This window comes from Danio rerio, chromosome 3 (assembly GCF_049306965.1).
Source record: "Danio rerio strain Tuebingen ecotype United States chromosome 3, GRCz12tu, whole genome shotgun sequence".
Taxonomy (NCBI): Eukaryota; Metazoa; Chordata; class Actinopteri; order Cypriniformes; family Danionidae; genus Danio; species Danio rerio.
This window is the reverse complement of record NC_133178.1, coordinates 31361638-31378396: the sequence shown is the minus strand read 5'-3', so window position 1 is coordinate 31378396 and position 16759 is coordinate 31361638. Positions and strand designations below refer to the sequence as shown.

Genomic DNA, 16759 nt, shown 5'->3' with positions numbered 1-16759 from the left:
GGAGCTTATCTAATTGATTCACTTATGATAACGGTCCAAAAACTAGTACACTCAAATTTATGTTATAAAAAATTATTATTATTATTATTATAATTATTAAAAATTATTAAAGGAAAAATCAAGAGTAGCAAGAAGTTAAAAATTTAGTTGAAATTTTGTAGTTTTTCTTTTTTTTTGCAATTTAATTGTATTATCTTTCAATTTTCAATATGTTTGGTGACTAAAATGTTATTTTATTAAATATGTCTGTTTAAAAAACCTGTTTTGTTCAAATGCACCAAAATACATTGCCTATATTTACTGAGAAATGGAGAAAAATATTAATTTTCAAAATGGGCTGTACTCAATTATGCGGAGCACTGTATATAGATGATAAATAAATAAAGAAACATTACCAACCCCAAACTTTTAAAAAGCACAACTTAATATCTACAGATGCAATTTTAAAGCATCCTCATTTTGGTCACACGCTGTCTGTCACATTGATTGTAAGTGGCACCTCAATTAAACAACAGTTTTTGTTGCATAAATATGAGAGGCATTTTAGAAGTGCACGGTTTAACTACCAATATCTGGTTTAACCAGACTAGTTTGTGCTATTGTCTGGCATAGATGGTGAGTAGGTCTATAAATGTGCAGGTTAAAAATGCTGTAGTCCATATCTCCTTTGTCTGTGCAGGTTTTTGAGATTTTTTTAAATTCTGGATAATGGCTTACATCGACTGCTTCCCTGATGTTTAAATCATGTAAAATAAGCAGGGTTTCCTGACACATTTTTCTGTAAAACATTTTGCTGATTGAAGCTCTGCTGGTTTTGTCTGAACATGATAAAGTGTGTTGTTTACTGCAGTCTCGTCCAGTACTGACTCAGACCTTGTCCCAGCTCCTGATCGCCACCTTGAACTGCAGTCTGGCCCGCTGCAGAAACTCCCGCAAAGAATCCTGAAAGAGACACAAGGAAAGATTGATCCTCTTAATTTTCACACATGGCCTCCTCTGACGGCCTTATTTGTAACACAAAAGAAACCACAGCACAGCTAAACCACATTCACACACTCAGTCACTTATTCAGTGTTTTGGCCTGTGGATTACAGTATTCATATGCGGTGTGAAGGTGGAGTATGTTACGAAACAGCACTCACCTGTGTTTGCGCTGGCCGTAGGTGGGGGTGGAAGGTGGGGAGAGGTGTAAGATGAGGAGTCAAATTTTCGGGACAGAGGAGGAAGAGCAGAAGGAGAGGGAGGCAACATGCAGGAGTAAGTTGGAGTGGACTGGGAGGGCAAAGACTAGAGAAGAAAACAAAGAAAAAAAGATTTACATCATCAACAGATTCAGGAAAAAAACACATTTCACAACTTACTATGCAAGAAAACACCCTAGATGGGTTTAAAAAATTAGATTTTCTGGGCTATAGTCCAGTCAGGCCAACATTTACATTTAATGCAAGTTGTACTTTGACGTCATAGATATTCTATTGCATTAGAGCTCATTGAACAGGATGTTGATATGCTTCTGACTGAAGGGAATCGATTTACTAGGTCGACTAAAAGTGACCTGTTAAACTGTAAACTCGCAGTGTAGCCTATGTGATGGTTTATTTTTATAAACTGCAGCTGGCGGTGATATTCCAGCAGCAACACCAGAGGGCGCTATCAAGCCATTTTAAATGAGTTTGTGTGGCATACGGACGGACTCAATGCAGTGCATTATAGCAGGTGAAAAGAGCTAAAAAAAACTTGTAAAAGTTAGTCATGTCAGCAAATACAGTTTGATCAAATCAATGTATCATTAAACCAATTAGCCAATGTAATTGCAGTATTTGAGACTTTCTACAAATGGTGTGTTTGGATATAGGGAAACAAACCTCGTTTACTTATGATGAATAGTTTACTGCCATGCAAGTATGCAAACATTAGAGGTTATCAAACGTTAAACAGTGACCTCAGCATTTCCAAATTGTTCCACAAACACATTCAAAATTGCCGCCTGAACAAAAAGAGTTTTGCTTAACAAACTTCATACTTAATACATAGTTTTACCTTCGAGTTGCATAATAGGTCCTTGTAGCTACTAGAATTTTTGTCTGCATTATTTACCACTAAGCACTCTGTTTGCATGCTTTAAAGAAACAAAAAGGCAGATGCTGTTCTTATTCTTTTTAAGAGAGCATCATTTTTTAATTAGGACACTGAAATGAACGTTGTCTCGAAAGAATTGAAGTATTTATATTTTACATACAGCAAATGGACTTTAAAACCTTTGTGTCGCTAACTGCACAGAATGTTTTAAACGCAGAAATGAATTCAAACCCCTATCAAACCTCTATAGTGTGTCTTTTTCAGCTATTTGAAACCTGTACGTTGGTTGTGATATAATCTTATCCAATCTTATTCAAATCATGTCTACATAGAAGAACATAGAAGACTTTTCTATTTAGATAAAATCCAGTCACACCCAGGTCTTTCCAAACATGTCTGACTTTTTTCTGGAACATAAAATAAGATAATTTGAGACAGATGTACTTGAATTTAACCTTGATATGGAATTTGACATTTATTTTAACTGTCAAATTCATGCCATGTGTAAGATGAAAGAAAGAGGTAGTATGTTCAAATAAATGAATAAATAAAAAAAGAGGTAGAAAGATAAGACAACACTATTTTGAGGATTGTTGGATTTCAATCATCGACTCTGCGCTTCTTAAATTATCATCAATTATGTTCCACAAAAGTGTGTTCATGTTCCAAATTGTTCAAAAATTAAAAAAAAAAACAATTGAAGCTTCAAATAACATTTTATATTTCACAACAGCAAAAAAAGCTTTGGAGTGACACAAGGGTGAGTAACTGATGACAAAATGTACATTTTGGATCATCCAGTGTGACATTTGTAACATTTAATGTTTTTTATCTTAAGAAAACAGGAGACAAAAAAAATATTTAAAAAAAACGCACATTACAAATGTATGAATTAGGTCACAGTAGGTCCGCTTATCACGGTAATCTATTACACAGCAGAGGAAGTCATGACTTACCTGCATACTGGAGAAGACAGACAGAGAGCTGTAGCCTGAGAGAGAAGAATCACTCCGACTGTGCATTGAGCCTTATATAAGAGAACAAAATAGAAAAAGAAACAGATTTTTCAAATGATATTATTTTCTAATCACTGCTTTTGTACTTAATGATATGGGCGATATTCTGTGTATAACAGTCATGACAATAAAGACCTTTGATGTTAGAATAAGGAGTAATATCAAACAGAATCAATTTATTATTTTATGTGGGGTTATTCCAGCTGTCGGTTGTTGGGTAAAGCTGCATGTGGATTAAAGACAAAAAGGTTTTTTCAAATCTCAAAACAAGAAAGGTGTAATATAAGTTTAATTTTCTTCTGTACATTAGAATGGGTCTGTTTGTGTTTCATTTATTTATTTGGTAAAATAATGACTTTCATTCATCTTAACCATGGTTTACAGAAAATGAATTCAGCGAGGCCATTTATGTACCAGGAATTTTTGTCAGTCGTATACTGTACCTTTTTAATTATTTGATGAAATGAAAAGACTTTAAGGATCACACTGCTATTATATTTAAAATGTATCTTTTACTATCACTATTTGTCACACCACTAGGGTTTATTAATGTAGCAAGACATTTTACATTAATTACATTTTGCAAAATTGCTTATTTTTTTTACATTTTAATAAGTGCATGTCGAAATATGCTTGTTTAATTTAGGTGTAGACTGTTTACTTGTGTATTTTTTGCTCTGTACATATCCACTGCACATTGAGCATATACACTGCACTTATACATTTGTAATTATGTCCATATCTGTCTGCATACTTCTGATTATTAATAACAACTTGTACACATATTCATCTATTGTAAATCTCTAATCATAATTAATACAACCTATATAATGTTCATAGTACTTCCACCTGTAAATATCACCCATAGTTTTTCTATAACTGCACTTACTGCTATTGCACTCCTGGTTAGACCTAAACTGCATTTATTTGCCTTGTACTTGTACATGTGCAGTGACAATAAAGCTGAATCTAATCTAATCAAACTTTTCATAAATTGACATTGAAACAGGACGTCTCATGTTTGACCCACATGTTTTAACAGTGTGACGTAAGTCATTAAAAAAAGCATACCTGAGCTGTTGCTGTGATGGGAGTGATATACAGGGGAGTTAAAGGACGTGCTCAGGGGAGTATGTGTCTGAGAACAGGAACTGCTGCTCCCTGATCTCCTCTGGTTTCTCAGCTTTTCCTCCCTTCTCCACTTAGCTCTCCGATTGGAGAACCATACCTGTCAATCACCCAATATGGGTCAGTGCATAATGGACAGTGTCTTTATGTATTGTTTAAAGGCACTTTCACATTACCACAATGAAATCTTAAAGACACTCATTAAAATACTTTAAAACACTATTACCTGAATTCTAGCCTCTGGAAGATCAATCTTTGCAGCCAGTCTTTCTCTAGCAAAGACATCTGGGTAATGAGTCCTTTCAAATTCTGGAAAACAGATTTTATATGTAAATACATGTGAATTTTGTTTCCTGGTAGATAGAAAATCATACTTTGTAACAGCATGAGAGGGAATGACACATAATAACACAACATTAGAAAAAAAGTAGAAAATATGAATGTGGAATAATATGAAAAAAAGATTTGGGATTTGTGACAAAACTCCCCACTAGAACTGATATTATTTGGCATCATTAATAAGTACTATTAAACAATATTTACAAAAAATGTAAGATGTATAATTTTGACGTGTATTGACATTTATTGAAACTAACTGAAACTAAAAATAGATTTTAGTTTTGTGGCGACCCTGTTCGTTATAATATTACTTTATTTAAATGATGTGACTTTAACATAATTAACTATTCTGCATATCAAAATAACAATTATCCTCTCAGAGGTTAATTCTCCAAACACAAGTCAACTGATCAATATCCGTATATCTTATTTTATGTATATCGTTTATAAATATTTAACCTCACTAGGAACATGATTATTTGCATTACTTGCATGAAAAATAACTTTAACCACACATCAAGTATTAACACATTTTCAAATATTAATAATCCAATAAGTTTTTCTTATCTTTTTTAAATATTACAAAATTTGTCTTTTATTTTTTCAATTTTAATCAATGTTCCCATCCTTGTGTTTCCACCTTCTCCTTGCAATATTACAAATCATATATTGAAAAAATAAATATTGAGTCCTAAAGAAATACATAGGTTTTAGTCTTTTTGCATCCACCCTATTATTATCACATTTGACCATTTTTAAAGCAGTGGACTGTTCTATACATCAGAATAATTTTGTCAAAATAACATTACTGTTCTTTCTGAATTTAAAATGTTAGTTCTTCCGATTAATAAAAAAACTTTTTCATAATTTTTTTATCCTCAAGTGATTCCCAACTCATGATTTGTTTTAAGTCAAATATGAGCAAATTCTTCTATAGAAAGTCCATCCCCCCAAATCTCTGATGTTTCAAAACTCTACCAAAAGAAATGAGCAGATTTAATTTAGGCTTACATTCACATTTATTCATAAATTTTACTTTAGATTAGTCCCTGTGATTCATTAGGGGTCACCACAGTGGAATGAACCGCCACTTTAATTCACATAAAATCTTATTTATAGCTTGAATTTTTAGCATTCACATTTACTCACAGAGCCTCTGACTGAAATGAAATTTATTCTTGCATGTCACACAGCAAGTTTGAGTTTCTCTAAGAACTAATGAAGACTGTTCTCCTAAATCAGGAATCAGGAAGTATGCTTGAGCCTCAGTTTATGTCCACAGTTCATATGTGAATAAAAGCTCGAATCAAATGTGTCAGTCATGTCTCTTTAGAACAGAGGTGACCAAAGTAGGGCCCGCGGGCCAAAGTTGGCCCATGGTAACCTTTGGTTTGGCACACCATTCCATCTGAAAAGAGAGGGAGAATGATAGGGAGTTGGTTGGGGGCAAGTGCCTTTGACAGAGATAGCCATTTCTAATTTAACATGACTGTTTGTTTCTTTTTGTTTAACTGAGGAGCTACAAAAAAGCCAACTAATATCAAAAGTTAATTTAAATTTTGTAAATGAATCAGACTTTAAAAATGTAAATACTGTTACTTGACCGGTGCTCTGTTACAGGACAATGCACAAACCATCGGCGAGCAAATCAAGGCAAAGGCAGGAGCAGTTCAACTGCTGTATTCAGCATTAACCTCCATTGTGTTATAAATAGATTTTTTTTTATGTTTTTACTATAATAAGTTCATTATAAAACATTAAAAATGACACTGCAGCATTAATTAAAAGGTTTTAAAGCAATGTTTTCTAGTTATTTTTACATATTAGCAAATAAAATTAACTTAATATGGTTTGGTATATATTCAACTTTAGCCCACAGCTGTAATGTTTGGTTTTTGCCCCTAAGAAGAAAAAGTTTGGGCACCCCTGCTTTAGAAGATTTGAATTAATTAATGCTTATTATTGATTTGCTTATGAACAGTTTGAAGCATCGTTGGGACATTCACACTCTCAGTGGAGGGACAGAAACTTCAGATTTTATTCAAGGTAACTCTTCACAACAAGATTACATAAAATAATGTATTTACTCACACATAAAAACAATGATCAATACACTTATTACAGTATTTATTTATCTATGTTAATGTTAGTTAATAAAATTAAAGTTGTTCATTGTTAGTTCATGCTTACTCACAGTACAGTAACTCATGTTAACAAGCATGACTTTGGGTTTTATTAATGCATTAGTAAATGTTGAACTATGACTAATAAATGCTCTACATGCATTGCTCGTTATAGACCCTTAAAATGTGGTCTTGTCATTGGGCCATGAACATTTCCTGCTGGTTATTAAACTATTTCATAACTGTAACAAGGCGCAATCAATCATAACTTGATGTTAAAACAGTACTCATAATATCAATATGTGTCTCTTTTTGGATTCTCCGAAGCTACAGAAATTAAAAATATAAAATAGGAACTACGTTAGGACCACTGTTTTTGTTTACATCCCTGAAAGTGGTCTATTAGCTCTTGTTAGTGAATAGATTAACTAACATTAACTTATGAAACCTTATTGTAAAGTGTGACCAAATAAATCCTTAATGTGAACCAGAACCTCAAAACAAGCTATAAGTTTTATTTATTTATTTTTTTTTGAAAATGAGAAACATCATGTAAAGTAAAGCTAAATTAGGCTATAAATACCCCTTCCAATGATGTATGGTTTGTTTTGATATGATAATATTTGACCAAGATACAACTATTTGAAATCTATATACTGAGAAAATCACCTTTAATACTGTCCAAATTCAATTCTTAGCAAAGCTAATAAAAAATTACTAATCAAAAATTAAGGTTTGATATATTTACAATAAGACATTTACAAATTGTGTTCATGGAACTAATATTTTATGGATTTTTGGTATAAAATAATTTTTACTCATACTGTATTTCCACAAATATACAATATTATGTGGTGCGATCCTTAATAAAACTGATATAATTTTGATATAATCTCATATTGTGTGCCAGCTCTTCGAGTCACACCTTTCTCGAGGGCATCGATCTGCTCCTGGGTGAAGCTGGTGCGGTTTCTCTGCAGCTTCCTCTTGAGCTGCAGGTGTAGCTGCGAATCGTCCACCTCATCCCTCTCTCCCTGCACCACTCCTTCCCCTGCTCCGGCCATCTGCACATTCAGATCCTCCACACAACCATCTGAGAGAACACCAAAAAGACCCCATTAAACTTCAGAGAGTGTGGTAAGAAGTGCTGCATTTCAGTGCACAGCCGCGTGTGTTATTATATAGACACAACTGTCTCTTTGCAATTCCAGTGCATCGCAGTGTCTTCTGTTTGACAGTTTGACCTTATTTGTGTACGTGTGAATAAGCAGCAACTGCATTATGGGCATGTGATTGTGTGTCTAATGTCTGCTCGCTTTAATTCCGCCTTCCTGTAATGAAACGGAGGATGTTAAGGCCAGAGAGCAGCGTGTTTGTATGTGGGTGTACATGTGTGGCTGATGGTGTAGCTCTTGGCACCCTCTGTTTGTGCTCAGTCAAGTAGAAGAATCGCTGGTTCACCCCAAAGCTGACTTCACAAACACTGGCACACACACACATACATACACAGACAAAGCAGATATGCACATGTTGAGGTGCTGTACTGATAGATGCTGAGGTAACTGGCTGATGTTCTTGTACCTGTGCCGTGTTGAGGGGTGATGGTGTCGGCTGGGTGGTACCAGTTGTTAGGGCCGGACCAGTTGGAGCTGTTTTGTAGGTTCAGCATGGTCAGATTGTCATACATCAAATGTCACCTGTGAGAAAACCCTTGCCCTCTCTTTCTAGCATCCAGACCACTCCAATCCTGAATCAAGGACAAAAAGTGAGAGACTGTTTTAAAAGAACATAGGAAAGATGATGTGTAAGATAACAATCATTATAAATGATTTGAGCCTAGTATGTGTTTGCTTAGAACCGAATTCCAATAGATTTATTCATTTTAAAAGTTAAATATGTAAATCTGTGAAAAAATTAATAATTAGAAAGATCAAATTCAAAAAAAATCTGCAATTATTTATAGTAAACAGCTCCTGTTTTTTTAGAATATCTAAATTAACAATGATCTAAATGTTTTTTTTACTTTGTTTTCTGATTATGTTGATGCATTCTAACTGAGACTATAGAGACAGCTGTCATTTGTCTCTCATACATTTGGGTGAAAATTACTTTAACTATGAATAGTTTATGCCAAGTTCAGTTGTGTAATAATAATATATACAGTGTTCATCATATATAAGTACGCCCCTCACAAATCTTTCTTTTATATTCATATTTTTAATAGGAAGCTAAACAATATTATATTTGTGCATATACATTTGATTAATCAGAACTGAAGCCAAATCTGGAGCTTATCTAACAAAGTCACTTACGTGAACGGTCCAAAAACTAAAACAGCCAAATTAATATGTTATGATATATATAATATATATTAAATATTAAATACAAATTTAAAAAAGAGGGAAAATCAAGAGAAGCGAAAAAATTTTTTGAAAGATTTTGTTGAAATTTTTTGTTTTTTTTTGCAATATTTTGCTTGAATTTAATTGTATTATCTTTCAATTTCTAAATATGTTTGGTGACTAAAATATTATTTTAATAAATATATCAGTTTAATAAATCTGTTTTGTTTAAATGCACCAAAATACATTTCCTATATTCACTGAGAAATGAAGAAAAATACTCATTTTCAAAATGAGCTGTACTCAATTATGCTGAGCACTGTATTTAAAGCCATCAACTCATTTTTAAAGTCCTAATATTTTATGTTTAGGTTCAATATATATAGTAAATACATAGTTTAAAAGTATATTTTATATATACCGTCCCTATGGATCTGATCAGAAAATTGTATTTCTCATTTTGTTCTTCTACTGATCTTTTATTGTGATTTATTATTACATATTGATTATCTCTTATTCATAATGAAAGTGCTCTTTCAGTATTTTCTGTAGCATGTCCCAGTTTACTTTACTCTCTCTTATTTACAAATGTTATTTTATTTTAGGCTTTCTACATACAGTTTTTGGCCTACCCTTTGTGATATATTCTCAAAAACTATTACAAACTCACTTTATAATAATGGCATCATTGTGCTTTAAAGAGTTACCACTTTAGTATTAAGTCAGCAGTTTTTTTTTATCTATTTATCTCATGTTTTATGTATATGTAAAAAATAAGTTAAATCTCATTATCTCAATAGCAACCAACTGAACATCTAAACTAATTAAATAATAAAAAAACATTGAAATGTTAAATTGAATGGTAAAAATATCTGTATGAAAATAATTACAAATGGTCAAAAGCTTACATTAAAATATGATTGTTTGTTCTGAGATGACACAATGCACTTAATCTATCTATCTATCTATCTATCTATCTATCTATCTATCTATCTATCTATCTATCTATCTATCTATCTATCTATCTATCTATCTATCTATCTATCTATCTATCTATCTATCCATCCATCCATCCATCCATCCATCCATCCATCCATCCATCCATCCATCCATCCATCCATCCATCCATCCATCCATCCATCCATCCATCCATCCATCCATCCATCCATCCATCCATCTATCTATCTATCTATCTATCTATCTATCTATCTATCTATCTATCTATCTATCTATCTATCTATCTATCTATCTATCCAACTCATTTCTAATAACTGATTTATTTTAAAATAAATAAATCAGCTTAAAGTGACATTTAAAGGCCTTAACTAGGTTAATTAGATTAACTAGGCAGGTTAGGGTAATTAGGCAAGCTATTGTATAACGATGGTTTGTTCTGCAGACAATCAAAAAATATATATAGCATTAACAGGCTTATCATTTTGACCTTAAAATGTTTTTAAAAAATTAAGAACTGCTTTTGTTCTAGCTGAAATTAAAACAAATAAGACTTTCTCCAGAAAAAAAAATTAATCAGACATACTATGAAAAGTTCCTTGCTCTGTTAAACATTATTTAGAAAATATAAAAAATAAACAAATAAATAAATAAAAGGGGGACTAATAATTCTGACTAACTCTGTCTATCTATCTATCTATCTATCTATCTATCTATCTATCTATCTATCTATCTATCTATCTATCTATCTATCTATCTATCTATCTATCTATCTATCTATCTATCTATCTATCTATCTATATATATATATAGATATATATATATATATATATATATATATATATATATATATAGATATATAGATATATATATATATATAACACACACACACAAAGAGAGAGAGTTCATTACACACACACAGACACAGCTAGTAATTAAGAAGTACAGAACATCTAGTCTGACATCGTCGTACACACACGCATGACTGGAGAGAGTAATACTGTCAACTAATGTTAACAACAATACATACACACACGCACACTACACAACACAGAGAAGCACTCACTCCTTTAAAACAAAGAGATAATTATAGATACACCGCACGCAATGGCACACAATCCACATTAACCGATGCAAACTGTGGCTACACAACAAAATGCAGCACAAAAATGGAGGCGTGAAGCCACTAACCAAACTGTATTTGTATAAAAAAAATAACCATCATCTGCACATAATTTATAGAACACCGTTCAGCTAAATAAATCAATACTCTTCAAATGAATAGTGAGTCAGAAAAGATATTACCGGTTGCTCTGATAGTTCTGCATGTAAAAGTACTAGCTTACACAAACAGGAGGCCATTGAAGAAATATATGGCAAGGAGAAAGTAAATACAAAAATACTGATTGAAGACACAGTGAAATGCTGCATATAAATTTGTTTGGAATCAAGAAATACCATAATGCTTCCCTGTAACAAAAATTCTACATATGAAGAGTTTAGATGCAAAAACCTCTTAATGCCAATTGATATTCTCCTCCAAAATTAGCATTTTTCTCTGACGTTAGTGTGTATGCTCAGTAATTTTACTGTTATAGTGACAAATAAGTTATTTTTATTGCCTTTAAAGGGAAATAACCTAGGAGGCTGAGAAAATGGTCGATTTAAAAGAACATCAGACGGCATTTAAAGGTTTTTGTATCTGAACTCTTCATATGTATAAAACATACACACAATCCATACACATGCTGCATTTATGTGTATATAATAAAGCAAAACATTCAATTAATTTCAAATAGTATAATAATAATAACTAAAATAATAGTTTAATAAATTATATAATACTACTGTCATGCATGTAGGCTAAGTAAAAAGTACAAATATGTCAAACTAATAAATGAACTGTCTAGAACTCTGAATGAAGATAAACAGTGTAACAATCCATACACAGATGCTTTACATCAGACAAATTTTACAATGAATTTCTTAATAGTGTAATATTAAACAAAATCTGTGTATTGAATAATAAAAAATAAAGTCTATAGACTAATAAAAAAAGGTTTTTAAAAGTTTTGCACAAATTAAATTAATTAAATTAAAGAATCGAATGCAACTTTGTAAGCATCTCGAGAAAATCAAATACAAGCACATGTAAATCATTTCCATTTAGCCTTTGGTGCTATTGCACAAAATACCATTGTGTACAAAAACGAAAATGTCAAAGGTCAAGTCATGCCCTAACCTTTCCGCATTTAACCAGTACTTTTCCTCAATCTATTACAAGAGTGATCATGTCTGAATCGGCTGGAGACTCACCTGCTTAGATGAATGAATTGTAAAAGTGCTCCACACTTGCTCAGTGTCTCTATCACTTTCTGTTCATCCCTCTCTCCTTCTCTCTGCTCTCCTGCTTTGTTAATGTTAGACTGTGTTCGAGAGAGAGAGAGAGGGAGGAGAGGAAAGGGAGAGAAAGATGGAGAGAGTTAGACAGGGCGAAAGAGAGGAGGCGAGGGAGGGGTTGTGGGCTACACAGAAATGCATCTGCAGGCACTCTGGTCCTTGAAGCAATGAGGGAGAGAGAGAAAGAGAGAGAGAGGGATGACACACAGAGTCAGTGTCAGTGTCAGGTCTGGACTTAATGCCAGGAAAAGGGGTGATGAAGTGAGAGAGAGGAAAAAATAAAAAAATGACTGAAAAAGAGGAGACGTAAAGCTATTTCTAATGTCTCACAAAGGCAATTCGCCATTTGGAGATAAGGACTTCCAAAAATGGCTAACGACCCAAGAGCTGTGAGGGAGCTTCAGTCCACACACCTGCTCTATGAAGGCCCGCGGTCACTGAGTTTCACCCTCCACACTGCTGACATCCACATCTGTAGCAGAAAACAATCACCAAAATTAACTGTTTACTGTTTCAAGTTCAAGGGATGTCAGTGTTTTAAGGGAACCATCAATTAGTTAAAACCTAGTTGGTATTAACCAGTTTATTTTTCATAAAGTATAGCTAAAAGCTTTTCTGAAATGGTTATTTTTTTTGTTTAGAACCATGAAAATGTCTGGCCTCAGAAAACAATATTAATATTTAAAATAAATAATAGTAATAATCTTTTAAATAAAATAAAATAAAAACTTAAAACCTTCATTTCAGTTCCTCTTTAGTGAAATGAACTGCACCGTCCATAACTTATATTATGTCAAACTGACTTAAAATAGCTTGCGTAACTCATAAAATTAAGTTAGAACATGATTAATTTAGTTTAATAAGTTACAATTAACTAAAAACATATGTTGTGAGAAGTAATTGATCACATATTTTTTACAGTGTGCCACACAAAAAAAATATTGCAGCTTTACACAGTTTATTCATTTTAAAATTTCTAGTCATCTCAACTCAAAAATATTAACTTATAACGTTGTATCACTACAAAAATGAGTTGAAACCTAATTAACTTATTAAAAAAGGTAAAAGTAACATAAAATAATTGGTTGTCATGACTTTTTGTAATATCGTTTTTTACACTGCAATAAAATGTAATATTTTAAATTATAGCTCAGTTTTTGTTGATATACACTCCTACAATTATTAAATGTTTTAAAATAAGCTTCTCCTGCTTACCAAAGCTGCATTTATTTAATTAAAAATACAGTACAAATTGTAAAATTGTGTAATGTTATATATGTTATGCATTATAAAATAACTGTTCAAAAGTAGTTTATCATTTAATTTAATCATTTATTCCAGTGATTTTAAAGATGAATTTTCAGCTTCATTACTCCAGTCTTCAAAGTCGCATGATTCTTCAAGAATCACTCTAATATTAATTATTCATTTATTTTATTTTAGGCTCAGTCCCTTTATTAATCCAGGGTCGCCACAGCGGAATGAACCGCCATCTTATCCGGCATATGTTTTATGCAGCAGTTGCCCTTCCAGTTGCAACCCATTATTTTATTATTTTATATTATACTAATAAGTTTCAAGTTTAAGAGATATCAGTGTTTTAAGGAATCGATCAGTTAAGCAAAACCCAGTTTGGTAATAACCTGTTCATTTTTTTTATAAAAGTAGACAAATGCTTTTCTGAAATGGGTATTTTTTTGTGTAGAACCATGAAAAAATTTAAATAAAATAATAATAATTATTATTGAAATAAAACCAACTAAACGCTAAAAACATTAATCATTTCTATTGCTCTTTAAAAAAATAATAATCGAAAATTAATAAAGAAATTGCTTGCTGCCATACATAGTATCAAAGACTATATAATAATAGTGATAAGTAATAGTATTATATAGTATGATTTTGCATTATTATTATGATAGTAGTAAAAGTATTTGAAGTTCATACATTCATCCATTCATTTTCTTTTCGGCTTAGTCTTTTAATTAATCTGGGGTCTCCACAACAGAATGAACTGCCGGCAACATATGTTTTATGCAGCAGTTGTCCTTTCAGCTGTAATCCATCACTGGGAAGCCGAGGCTTGAACCAGTGACCTTTTTGCTGTGAGTTGCCATTGCGCCACCGTCTTACATAGTTTAGTTTAATCAAATTTAAATTTCTAGTCATCTCAACTCAAAAATATTAAGTTAAACTGTATAACTACAAAAAATTAGTTGAAACCTGATTAACTTATCAAAATAATAAGCTTCTTCTTCTTCTTCTTTGTCGACTTAGTCCCTTTATTAATCTGGGGTCGCCACTGCGGATTGAACCGCCAACTCATCCTTCAAGTTTTTACGCAGCGGATGCCCTTCCAGCCGCAACCCATCACTGGGAAACATCCACATTCACACACACTCGACAATTTAGTCTACCCAATTCACCTGTACCAGATGTCTTTGAACTGTCTTTGGACTGTGGGGGAAACCGGAGCACCCGGAGGAAACCCACACGAATGCAGGGAGAACATGCAAACTCCACACAGAAACGCCAACTGAGCCGAGGCTCATAATAGGCTTCTCCCAAAAGATAACAAGATGTACAAGAGACATCAATGTAGGGGAAAAAACATTTCTCAGCTTTTATATACATGTAAAAAAAAACTTCAATTCAGAATTTGTCAGGAGTATGAATGATTTTGGGCTTGACTGTATATTACAGTTTCATCTCAATTGCTATGGCTCAGTTCTCATTCATTCATTTTCTTTTTGGCTCAGATCCTTTATTAATCTGGGGCCGCTTCAGCAGAATGAACCGCCAACTTATCCAGCTTATGTTTTATGCAGCGGATGCCCCTCCAGCCACAACCCAACACTGGGAAACGCCCACACACTCTTGCATTCACACACGTTACGACCAATTTAGTTTATTCAATTCACCCATAGCGCATGTCTTTGGACTCGTGGGGGAAACTGGAACACCTGGAGGAAATCCACGCCAACACGGGGAGAACATTCAGCTTTGGCTCAAGTCTCGATTTAAATTTTTATTTTTCAAAACAATAAGTTTACATCTCTGAACAATTAGCTTATTGTTTAAATCAGATTGGCCTTTCATATTGATTTAAGCAAAATTGCAAATGCTTTGACACATGTCTGCAAACAGTATTGTTTGAGTTTGGACAAAAACTAATTGCACATGGCTTGTTGATCAAAACCGATGAGTCGTTTCTCATTTAGGATGTCAAACTCTTCAGAACGTCACAATTAATTTTTATCATGTAAGCCATCACACTCAAAATTTCTGTTTATTCGATTATCAAACATTTGTATATGCATGTTTACACCATAAATATCAGATATTGACCTTGTTTGTAATAACAGCTAAACTGGTAAATGACCTTGTAATACAATTTGTGACTGCCCACATCACAATCACAACATTCACTATAAAATATACAATACAGAAATTGTACAAGTAAGGTTTCTCTTTGCATGTAAAACATTTGTACACAAATAAATGCACTGTATAAAATACAAATGTTCATTTATTATTTTTTTTATGTACTTTTGACTCTTAAAACACATACTAGATTTTTTAAACCTTAATATCCATGGTTGAATGTCATGGTGAAAAAAAACTACTAATCATTTTGAGCAGTGTGGCTCACATGATGAAAAATGCACTTTATGTTTTGGTGGCCTTGGCCAAAGTACTGACATGATAACTAGGTTTTGAAGCATGAATTAAAGATTTTAGGTGAGTAACTACATTTTGCAGACATGCAATTAAGGTCTGAAGTTCAAGCAAACGGTTTTGAAATTTGCACTCATAGTTTAGAGAATGTTATGTTTTAAAAATGTGCCAAAGCAATTGAGAAAAACTGTATTATTATGTATATTATGACTGTATATTATTATGTATAGTTATGACTTTTTGTAATAAATAGTTTAGTGCTTTTGAGATAGAGGACATCAAAGACACATTACACTGATCAAAAATGACAGAAAATACATTTATAATGTTAAAATTATTTTTTTATTTAACAAATGTTTTTATTTTTATTTTAAACTTTTCTATTTAATCCTGAAAAATGTATCAGTTTCCACAAAAATATAAATTATTAATGTTTTCAACACTGTTAACCTTAAATATTTATATATAAAATAAGCACAAAATCCTAATTTAAGTGTAATTCGCAAAGGATCTATCGATGATTTAGCTTTGTAGATATAAAAAACATTTTAATTGAAAGCATTTTAACATTTTAGAACATTGTAATAATATTTAAATCTTATATTTATTATCAAAGACATGCAGCTCTGGTTAGCAGTAGAGACATCTTACTGAGGAAAGCAATATAAACTCCACAAGGCTTTTTAAAATTGCCTTGACT

At 32.5% G+C, this 16759-nt stretch overlaps 1 protein-coding gene across 1 annotated transcript; it reads right to left on the bottom strand.

The window, feature by feature from the left end:
* Window positions 1-167: 167 nt before the first annotated feature.
* pax10 (paired box 10) lies at window positions 168-12403 on the bottom strand. Its single transcript, NM_001386443.1, is given in 8 exon segments — window positions 168-942; window positions 1143-1287; window positions 3036-3106; window positions 4167-4323; window positions 4450-4532; window positions 7611-7778; window positions 8267-8432; window positions 12298-12403. Coding segments are annotated over 7 exon segments (831 nt in total). The 5' UTR covers window positions 8373-8432; window positions 12298-12403; the 3' UTR covers window positions 168-841.
* Between the last annotated feature and the right edge of the window lie 4356 nt (window positions 12404-16759).